Below are 11,834 nucleotides of genomic sequence, written 5' to 3'. Positions count from 1 at the left end.
CGTTTGAGGATACCACAGGCACCTCTGGTGGAGATTCTTGGAACACTGCTATTTAATTCTGAGCCGAGGTTGACAAAAACCTTCAAAGGTGCTGGTGCTATGTTGCGTGTCTTGAGTACCAGGCAGATGTTTGATTACAGAATGAAATGGTGTAAACTTTTAAACAGGCTAAACTTGTTGAGTGCACTCTTTGAGAAAGGGGTTCCAACAGGGTTCTTTGGCTGTCACAAAAGGAGAACACTTTTTAGTTCCAAGTAGAAGTATTTTTGGTTCCTTGTAGAACCCTCTGTGGAATGGAGCCCAAAAGGGCTCTACATAAACACAGAAGGGGTTCTACCTGGAACCAAAAAGGTTAAGGTTCTCCTATGGGGACAGTGGAATAATCTTTTTAGTTTGTAGATAGCATATTTTTATCTGAGTGTAGGCCTATATTGCAGTGGTGGTTCTGTGTTTTTCTGTAAAAAAAATAAAATAATACATGTCATTGATGGTGGGGAGTTAAGATAATCAGAAATACTATGAAACATCTCCACTTTTAGCACACATTTGCAAGCAGGCAAAGTAACCTTCTATGTGTGCTGAGGCATGTGATCACTCAACATTGACAGGACCGACAAATAAAAGACATGCTCACATGCAAACAAAAGATAACGTGTTCTAGCATTAATTTATTGAGGCAAGCAGATCAGAGATGTTAAGGTGGTGCCCAAGCATATGCCATGTGTATATGTGACACACACACAGATATGTATGGTCATATTTTCAATGTTTTACTTTATTTTATGGAGCCATCTCTCTTATCATTTTCTAGGCCTTTCAGGTATTTACATTTAATGTATGTATATAATTACTGCTGATAGGGGGAGCTGTGACGTCATTGGAGTGTTTTAGTGAGCTCTTCGAGCAGTGTTGCCAATTTAGCGACTTGGTCGTTATATTTAGCGAGTATTCAGATCCCTCTAGCGACACATTTTCAAAAAAGCGACTAGGGACAAATCTAGCGACTTTTTCTGGTGTTATTGGAGACTGACGTGAAAACACGTATCGTTCTTACTCTTCTCAACAAGCAGCGGGTGCTGCAGTGGGCCCCACCCCGGTACCAAAGCACTCACAGGCCCAGTCCTCACACTGCAGTCAGAGCAGGAGATGTTCACCCCTCCGCGTCCAGACTGCATAGTTTAATAAAACATAAAACAATAAAAAGAAACTGAATTAGGGCCAGACTAGTTACCATAATTTTCTCACATTGCCATTGACAGTTTTTTCTATGGTCTCTTTTTGGTCCATTTAGATTGTATACAAAAAAAAAATGTAAAACATGTTTTACTGTGAATTGTAGGCTCCTAAGTGGACAATAAGGTTAAAATCCAAACCAAATTAAGAAAACTAAACAAAAACAAAAAATAAAATAAAAAACAAAGTAACTCTGCCAGAGTGTCTCTTTTGGGTCACTTTTGCCAGTCCCAAATCCAGATAAAGGAGGAGGGTTGGAATTGTGACATTAAAAAAATACAAGAATCGACAGAAGAAAGTTAATTTGCAGTTCTTAACATATTTAGGGTGTTTTTACTCCCTTTTTGTCTCTCCCACAACGTTATTCCTCTCTCCTACAGCGTCCATCACAATTACATGCACATGGCCAATTATGCAAATTAGGCGATTATGTCATTTAGCGACTTTTAGGATAGCTACTTTCCTTTCCTGAGGAGTTGGCAACACTGCCGTGGAGATTTCTTCAATCTCGGAGAATGAATACTGCTGAAAACAAACGTTTCTGCTTCTCATCATTTTACCCTATTAATTCAGTTGTGTAATGTGCAATGTGAGTCAAAATATTGAGGTAGCATGGTTAATTACCTAGTCCATGAGTTTGACGTTTGAAGGGATTTTTAACCGAGTGAAAAACTGGTTGGTTTTTTCCCCCCATTGTAAGTAATGGAGTTTGGCTAGGTTGCTAATGGTTTACATGTAAGAGAAGAGATTAAGATGGCGTCCGAACTTTCTGTACTTTTTTTCAACAATATTTTAGATCCAATTTGTTTTATTTCCTATGAACAAAGGCTCAGTTTAGGTAATGTGATGTCACAATGTGTTAGTGTTAATATTTGTATGAAAATAGCATTTAACAGTTCACTAGCTTGATGCTAACCAAATTTAGCTTGACTAAGCGTTAGTTAGCGCTAGGCAAGTTGGTTTGAGTCAATGTTAGCTAACATGTAATGGTTGTAGAATTGTTTCACATAGGCCTCCAGTAATTTCTATTTTTTTCGACACTGATAGTATAGTGAGGTGACTCCAGGTTTGTATAAACGGACCAACAGGACTGCCATGGGCAAGTCTCTTGACGGGTACCAGGAATGGTGGGAGGCCAATCTGAAGGTAATTATCTTCGCACACAACAGCAGGGTCCAGGCCTCCAGAGTACTCACCCTATCGCCTGCTGTACGGACAGGAGCTGCAGCTGTTTACGGAGGTAAACAATGCAATTGTATATACAATTATTGCATATACTGTAGTATAAAAAAAAATTGTGTTTAGTGAGTGTTTGTCTATTGCTATTTTTGTATAACATACTTTGAGATCACTGAAACTCCACCTGATGTGGTGGAAGTTGTCAAACCAGATCAGAAGGCCTCGAGGACCACCTTCAGGCATGGGCTGAGAAGGATGTGGATCAGGTAGAAATTATTTTCCGCTGTTAATTTATTTTCTGGCCTTCCAAGCGATATATAAGATATGTATTTGTAATAATATGAAATATAATTGATTTCTATTACCAATCAAGGTGAGACTGAACATGGACATAGCGCAGGAGAAACAGGATTGCCATTGGAGGAGAATCAAGGGTACCAAGTGTTTCAAAATCTGGGTGAATGGCTTGGAAGGAGGATGAAAGGAAGGCAAGACCTGGGAAACCTTGTTGCTCTTTTGCTCCAAGCTGGGCTCAACATCTGTTAAGGTGAATATAAAAATCTCAGATGATAACTATTTGCATTTGCCTCCTTGTGGTGGGTAGCATCGCCATGCTGTCAGCAGTACCAATATTGGCCCAGGGGTTTCTCCAAATAGTCAATCTCAAGGCTAACCACTGCGTCATGTTAAGTAACGGCCGCTTCCAGGTAGGTACTGTTAAGGTGTATGACTTCAGTGGTCACAACACCAACCTGGAGTTTCTCAGAACTAATCTATCTTTTCCAGGGACCGTCCCTTACTTCCATCAACCCCACTGACAAACAATTAGACAGGTATTCTTTATTTTCTGTCTGCCATTAACAATATTGCATGTCTAATCAAACATTTCAATTAAATAATTCGGTAACTGTATTTTGACATACCTGTAACCTGTGTGTTTGCTTGTTTACATCTGTCTACTACCCTGTTCCCTTTACTCTGCTCCTGTTCTCCAGGACCCAGGGGTTCTGCCCTGTTCCCTTTACTCTGCTCCTGTTCTCCAGGACCTAGGGGTTCTGCCCAACACCCAGACATGTAGCCACCTGATGTCCTGCATTACCCACCACCCTCCAACTTTTCATTACATCAGCTACTGTTATTGTCATGTTGTCATTATCTGCTAAGAAAGAGCAAGAAAACTATCATACTGGGCACAATGTGAGATGCACAGGTTAACTAAAAACACTAGCACTGCAAACACTCAGAACAAAGAGAGCAGCAGCACCTTGACTTTATAGTCTCCCTTCCGAGACTGACTGCCTGTTGAAAACAAGTGACAGGCAGAACCTCCCATCCACACAGCACCCACATCCTCTCTATTCCACACACCAGAATTCAGGGGGGGAAATGAAGTCAAATCATGACAGTGATTTTAAGGTCAGAGAAAGATGCCAGAGTTTCTGAATTGGACTGCCAAGTTGGATGACTGTTAAAAACAAGAACCAAAAATCCCAGTCTGAGTTTATTTTGTTTTGAGTTCCCAGTTGTCATGAAAGCACTGAAGTCAGAGATTGCCCAGTTCCGAGTTGTTTTGATTGCGCCCCTAGAGACCTAGTGTACTTATTATCTCTGAATATGGCTAGCTCCTACAAATAAGTCCTTGTGTCTGTATTGATATGATTATTTCTCACATCTACACAGTAAAGGTGAATGGCTGCGATATCAACTAGGCTAATATTTTTTGTATCGAGGTAATAGGCCTATTTTAGCTAAATCGACAAATGAAGTTGACTAGATTACTCTGGCAATTAAACATATTTTTGACAAAATCATGTAGATGTTTGTAAGGTGTTCATGGTGAGATATTTAATAATAAATTAAACAGACACAAACTATCACGTGACTCATAACACATGTAGTCGTTTTTAAGGCATCCACGGTAAGATCTTTCATAACCTTAGAAGCAAACTGACGTGAGGTGGTCCATGCCACATTACACGATGTGAACACTACATGTGCATGACGTGTACACGTCGGCAGTTTGATGCCTTAGAAAAAAAACTGTTTCCATTGACAGTTCACGTTAATTCATGGCGGTATTTTATGGCATTTATCATTCCCCATAGCAGTGTCACTGCTCAATATGGTAGCTGCGTGAGTGGGAGAGAGATGCCCGTGTGCTTCGCGGTTTACCGGATCGTTTTTCTGCAGTTTTATTGAAGATCACTCGCAGATGATGCGCTTTCATCCACTAGCGCGTCATTCTCACTCGCCATAACCACCGCTGTCAGCACATGGACTAAAGCGAGCCACAAGTTCTGATTCAGCTCATAAACTCAAAGCTGTCTCTCTTGGTTTCATATAAACTTTGAGAGATAACGAGGAGCGACCACAATGTGTTTTGTGCGGGGATGTGCTTAGTAATTATTCTCTCAAAACGAACAAATTAAAACGACACGTCCTGACCAAACCTCCACAGCATGACGGTAAACCCAGGGAGTTAAATCAGAACACCTACACACTGGGTAGGAACAACATCAATTGCCCAAAGTTTAATTACTGCCAGCAAAGGATAAATAGCTAATTTGTCCAGGGATATAAACATTGAGTTGTTATTTGACTTGAAATGCACAAGGTCTTCTACTCCACCAATTAATCCACACATAAAACGGTCAACCGAATCGTTTCTAGTCATCTCTCCTCCTTCCAGGATTTTTCTTCTCTTGACTTTATATTGCGATATGCAACTTTCATAAATTATGTGCATTACAGCCACCGACCCATTTCTTCTTTCAGTCACCCACGTGGGTATAACCAATGAGGAGATGGTACTTGGGTACCTGCTTCCATAAACCAATGAGGAGATTGGAGAGGCAGGACTTGCAGCACGATCTGCGTCACAAATAGAACTGACTTCTATTTTAGCCCGTGGCAACGCAGACACTAGTTGGTGCGAGCGACCAGTGTGTGTGCAACAATTGAATAAAATAGATTTCTACATTTATTTTGCAGTGCACATGACGCGAGCGGTGTAGTCAGCCTGTTAGACTACTCTAACCTGTCTTTATAATCACAATCTAATGTTTTAGTTCAACTATATCTACAGAAACAGCCTCATGAGCTCTGATTTAAGGATCAGGAGAATGATGGGAATAAGGTTCAAGGTTATAAGTAGGTGTTCACGGGTGTGGGTGGGTTCATACTTCACCTTTCTTCATGGTATAGAATACTACAAAGCTCAATTTACAATCGCTGAAGATGTATACCACTCCACTTTCTTTGTCTGGGCACAATGCTTCAGGAAACAGTGCTTCGACAGTGGAAAAGTAAGTCAGCTAGCATTGTTGTAATTGTCTAACAGGTGATGATAAGCAGAAATAAGGGAGTACAGTACTATCGATAATAGCTAGCTAACGTTAGCCAAAGCAAGTAAGTGAGCTACTGTACTTAGTGCAACCCTAATAGTACAGATGAAGATAAAAAATGATCTGGCCTACTGTACATCTTACTGTAGAAGTTATTGTTGAAAACAAGTCAAGGTTGGAACTGTTGCTGTTAAAATGGAAGTAATTATTTTATTCTGGAATAAGCTGATTGAAGCAAGATGCTTTTGAGGCAAACACGCACACAGTTCTGGGTTGATCATCAACAGCAGGAAGTGGCCTCCTGCCTGACTGAGAAAGCAGTACATGTTCTGATCCAGTTTGGCACCACATACAGTGGGGAGAACAAGTATTTGATACACTGCCGATTTTGCAGGTTTTCCTACTTACAAAGCATGTAGAGGTCTAATCTTTTATCATAGGTACACTTCAACTGTGAGAGACGGAATCTAAAACAAAAATCCAGAAATCACATTGTATGATTTTTAAGTAATTTATTTGCATTTTATTGCATGACATAAGTATTTGATACATCAGAAAAGCAGAACTTAATATTTGGTACAGAAATCTTTGTTTGCAATTACAGAGATCATACGTTTCCTGTAGTTCTTGACCAGGTTTGCACACACTGCAGCAGGGATTTTGGCCCACTCCTCCATACAGACCTTCTCCAGATCCTTCAGGTTTCGGGGCTGTCGCTGGGCAATACAGACTTTCAGCTCCCTCCAAAGATGTTCTATTGGGTTCAGGTCTGGAGACGGTCTCGGTCACTCCAGGACCTTGAGATGCTTCTTACGGAGCCACTCCTTAGTTGCCCTGGCTGTGTTTCGGGTCGTTGTCATGCTGGAAGACCCAGCCACGACCCATCTTCAATGCTCTTACTAATGCTCTTACTCAGGGAGGTGACAAAGAACCCGATGGTCACTCTGACAGACCAACAGAGTTCCTCTGTGGAGATGGGAGAACCTTCCAGAAGGACAACCATCTCTGCAGCACTCCACCAATCTTGCCTTTATGGTAGAGTGGCCAGACGGAAGCCACTTCTCAGTAAAATGCTCATGACATCCCACTTGGAGTTTGTCAAAAGGCACCTAAAGGACTCAGACCATGAGAAACAAGGATCTATGGTGTGATGAAACCAAGTTTGAATTCGGTGGCTTGAATGCCAAGCATCACGTCTGGAGAAAACCTAGAACCCTCCCTATAGTGAAGCATGGTGGTAGCAGCATCATGCTGAGGGGATGTTTTTCAGCGGCAGGAATTGGGAGACTAGTCAGGATCGAGGGAAAAATGAACAGAGAAAGCCTCTGAAAGCCTCCTCCAGAGTGCTCAGGACCTCAGACTGGGGCGAAGGTACACCTTCCAACAGGACAACAACCCAAAGCACTCCACCAAGACAATGCAGGAGTGGCTTCAGGACAAGTCTCGGAGTGTCCTTGAGTGGCCCAGCCAGAGCCCAGACTTGAACATCTCTGAAGAGGCCTTAATATAGCTGTGCAACAACGTGCCCCATCCAACCTGACAGAGCTCGAGTGGATCTGCAGAGAAGAATGGGAGAAACTCCCCAAATACAGGTGTACCAAGCTTATAGCGTCATACAAGAATACTCATCTGTAATCACTGCTTCAACAAAGTACTGAGTAAAGGGTCTGAATACTTGTAAATGTGATCTTTCTTATTTTAAAATGTCTAAAAACCTTTTTTTGCTTTTTTATTATAGGGTGTTCTGTATAGATTGACGAGGGGGAAAAAAACGATTGAATTGATTTTAGAATAAAGCTGTAATGTAACAAAATGTGGGAAAAGGGGTCCCAATACTCAAACTGAAAATCAGCCAATCCTCTGTCGTTCACCCAATGGAAAGTTAAAATGCTTTATTACCTCAAATTTGAAAGTGTGTAGTCGACAAAGAAACAAAATCATGTAGTTTGAGGCCATGTGGCAGAACATGATCAGGGTGCTAGGGGTGGGGGCTAGTGGGCAGGAGTAATGTTTGTATGATGTAGTCATATGTTTTGTATTGTTTATAAATTACATATTGGAAATATACAGTACCAGTCAAAAGTTGACACACCTACTCAAAAGAAAAACATTAAGTTCTTGAAATTTTCCAGATTGCCTGACTTTCATGTCTTAAAGTAATGATGGACTGTCATTTCGCTGTCCTTATTTGAGCTGTTCTTGCCATAATATGAACTTAGTCCTATTTGGTAAAAGACCATCTTCTGTATACCACCCCTACCTTGACACAACACAACTGATTAGCTCAAACGCATTAAGAAGTAAAGGAATTCCACAAATGAACTTTTAACCAGGCACACCTGTTAATTGAAATACATTGCAGGTGACTACCTCGGAGCTGGTTGAGAGAATTCCAATAGCGTGCAAAGCTGTCATCAAGGCAAAGGGAGAAGAATCTCAAAAATAAAATATTTTGGTTGGACATGATTCCATGTGTTATTTCATAGTTTTGATGTCTTCACTATTATTGTAGAAAATAGTAAAAATAAAGAAACCCTGGAATGAGTAGGTGTGTCCAAACTTGACTGGTATGGTTATACATTTAACCATAGAAAAACATGGAAAGTTACTATTTGGCCTGGTCCCACATCTTGACGTGCTTTAGCCAACTCCTCGACCAACACTTACTGTGGGATAGGCAAGTGGGTACAGAGGTGGGGGTGGGAGTGTCTCTGGGTGTAACTTGACCCTTGACCTTGACCATTATGTGGTGGGGGTTGTGACTCACTGGGGTCATGATTATGTGTCTATTTGTACAACAGAGTGATGAACACCTGTGTGTGCTAAGAATAGAAGGTTACCAAGGTTCTTCTATAAATGAAAAAGTTAATCTCCTTGGTGTGTCTTTAAATAAATGCCAATGGTTAGTCAGTAACGGGGCACCGTTTAGAGCTCTGGACATAAACAAGTCAGTTTTGAAGTTCAGCGAGGCTCATGGGAGTCTAGAATGAAAATATTATGGCCTGTCTGGGGATAAAGGATGCTGTCTTTTCTCAACTCCCTTATACTCTCCGCACTTCCTAGCACACAGAGGATCTGTCTCTGCCTGGGCAAGGGGTTGGGGGAGGAGAGGACAGGACAGGACAGGAGACAGTGTTTTTAATATTATCCAAACTCTACTGGGCCACTACAGGGTTGGGTTCTGGATGTGTTTGTTGTTTAGGCATTGCTGCAGTGAATGTTCAAAATACAGTCAGTGAACACCAGACATCCCACTGATTTCTACGTCCCTGGTTTCTGCTAGATCTGACTAAGATGTGTGTGTGTCTGAGCATTAGATACTGTGACAGTTTGGCGCCTTTCCAAGGTCAGTGCAGTAACTAACAGTGTTCCACTCCTCTGCTCTCCATAGACTGTTATAACAGACCACACATCCCCCTTCTACAAAGAGAAGATATGACAGAGGGGACAAGAGAGATGGAGGAGAAAGAGGACAAGGCTGTTATTTAAGTATCTTGATGACGTCACCATTCTGAAATTACTCCCACGAGAGACGGAGGATGACGGGGAGGGATTTCATTGTAAAGCAATGAACTCACCCCACTTCCCTCCTAGCCCCACAGAAATCAGTCACCATAGAACATAATAACCACAAACAAACACAATCAAACTACAGAGAAAAATAATTTTAAAATAAATCACTATTATAGAATAGTAAAATATATTGGTCAATAAATTAAACAGAGAATGCTAGGAATCCTAAGGTGTGTTGATTAAAAACTACAACTACTAAAACGATGTTTTCAGATAAAATACGTGACCTAAATGAGTGACTAGATTGAGAAAGTTGGTGCACACACATGTTTAATGCCCCTTTTAATAATAATCTACTGTCAGAAGTCACCCCCCCCCACCGCTGAAGTGAAAGACAGGCAAATAATTAAGTAATATAAATTGACCAAGTCTGTCACTCTTGTCCCCATCTTTCTATGTGTCTTGGGGCCAGCTCACTCTTTGGAGCCGGAGGACATCTTGAAGAGGGAGCTCTTGTTGATCTTGAAGAGTCTCCATCCCTCATCCTGAGTTATGTCGGCCGCCCCACGACGCTTGTAGAACTCTATTGACTTCTTGTTGTTGTTGGCGACGACAAAGTGCATGCTGTTGCAGCGAGTCTCGAATGCCATCTGAGGGGGAGAGAGGAAGGGAGAGCAGGTGTTAGCACACATAATTAAACCCCAAAGTGTTTGATGGGGTTGAGGTCAGGGCTCTGTGCAGGCCAGTCAAGTTCTTCCACACCGATCTTGACAAACCATTTCTGAATGGATCTCGCATTGTGCACGGGGGCATTGTCTTGCTTAAACAGGAGAAGGCCTTCCCCAAACTGTCACCACAAAGTTGGAAGCACAGAATCATCTAGAATGTCATTGTATGCTGTGTTGTTGATTTCCCATCACTGGAACTAAGGGGCCTAGCCTGAACCATGAAAAACAGCCCCAGACCCTTATTCCTCCTCCACCAAACTTTACAGTTGGCACTATGCATTGGGGCATTGTAGCGTCCTCTTGGCACCCGTCTAAGCCAAATTTGTCCGTAGGACTGGCAGATGGTGAAGTGTGATTCATCACTCCAGAGAACACGTTTCCATTGCTCCAGAGTCCAATGGTGGTGAGGTTTACACCACTCCAGCTGACGCTTGGCATTGGGCATGGTGATCTTAGGCTTGTGTGCGGCTGCTCGGCCATGGAAACCTATTTCATGAAGCTCCTGACGAACAGATCTTGTGCGGATGTTGCTTCCAGAAGCAGTTTGGAACTCAGTAGTGAATGTTGCAACCAAGGACAGACGATTTCAGCATTCGGCAGTCCCGTTCTGTGAGCTTGTGGCCTTCCACTTCGCAGTTGAGCCGTTGTTGCTCCTAGACCTTTCCACATTACAATAACAGCACTTACAGTTGACCAGGGCAGCTCTAGCAGGGTAGACATTTGGAAAGGTGGCATCCTATGACTGTGCCACGTTGAAAGTCACACAGCTCTTCAGTAAGGCCATTCTACTGCCAATGTTTGTCTATGGCTATTGCATGGCTGTGTGCTCGATTTTAAACACCTGTCAGCAACAGGTGTGGCTGAAATAGCCGAATCAACTAATTTGAAGGGGGTTTCCACATACCTTTTTTTATATATAGTGTACATGTTCTCTGTTCCCAACGCACATTCATGGATTATTTCAACAGCAATAACCAAACAAAACACACAGAAGAACAACAGAATCAACGGTATGTACAAAAAAATCATAACTCACTGAAATGGGCTCAAAATGGGATTCTGTTAGAGGCATTGACCTACAACAGGATTCTGGCCAGAGCCATGTAACAACTGACTGACAGCTACCATCTAGTTTTTACTATGTTTACAGGGTCATAACTCCAAAATTACTCACGTCACTGAGGAGCTTGAGGATCTCTGAGCCGATGCCATTCTCTGGTGGAAGGATGACAGAGAAGGAGAGATTATGGTTACTGGTCAGGTCAGAGAGGAAAGAGAGTGACAGAGTAGGAGAGGAAAATAGTTACTTTGCTTACCCCTGTACTTTTCCATGACAAAGAAGTCTTCCAGGTAGAGCAGCTTGCCGATCCAGGGGTCATAGGTGAAGTAGTACATAGCAAACCCAATCACCACAGGACCTGGACACAGAAGTAAACCCACACACATAAAAACAAGCCAGATGTAATGTAACAGAGCTCGTACCGGAGTTACCCAGGTAGCTAATCTATGGTCAGTTGAGCATTTCCCTAAATGTTTAAGGGTGTTTAGGACTTGGAGGGGCAGAGCTGCGCATATATCCATGGTTAAGATTAACTTGTACTTTCAGAGGTTAACTCAGTCTGGTTGCCAGGGGACTGTGTAAAGAGATGTTGGTTGTGTTGTGAGAACTGACGTGTTGAGACAGGCTGTTCTAGCTCAGAGAAGCTTCCAATGGAAGTTGTAGCGGGTGTGTGTCATACAAGTGTTTCTGGCCTACATGTGAGTGACATCCACAACAGGAGTAGGCCTAGACACTATACACACCGGCCTTTCGATCAGAGACATGCATTGGTATGCG

General features: G+C 42.2%; 1 protein-coding gene across 1 annotated transcript in view; it reads right to left on the bottom strand.

Moving 5' to 3' along the window:
* Nucleotides 1–9,220: 9,220 nt before the first annotated feature.
* LOC110489635 (diamine acetyltransferase 1) overlaps nucleotides 9,221–11,834 on the bottom strand; it is a 28,178-nt gene continuing 25,564 nt past the window's right edge. The window contains exons 4-6 of the mRNA XM_021562367.3: nucleotides 11,314–11,415; nucleotides 11,172–11,212; nucleotides 9,221–9,919 (exon numbers count right to left, since the gene is read on the bottom strand). Coding sequence (XP_021418042.1) covers nucleotides 9,743–9,919; nucleotides 11,172–11,212; nucleotides 11,314–11,415 — 320 coding nt within the window. The 3' untranslated portion in view covers nucleotides 9,221–9,742. The remainder of the gene's footprint in view (nucleotides 9,920–11,171; nucleotides 11,213–11,313; nucleotides 11,416–11,834) is intronic.

This window comes from Oncorhynchus mykiss, chromosome 15 (assembly GCF_057628025.1).
Source record: "Oncorhynchus mykiss isolate SJ-2025 chromosome 15, ASM5762802v1, whole genome shotgun sequence".
NCBI lineage: Eukaryota > Metazoa > Chordata > Actinopteri > Salmoniformes > Salmonidae > Oncorhynchus > Oncorhynchus mykiss.
This window is presented reverse-complemented; position numbering and strand designations above follow the sequence as displayed.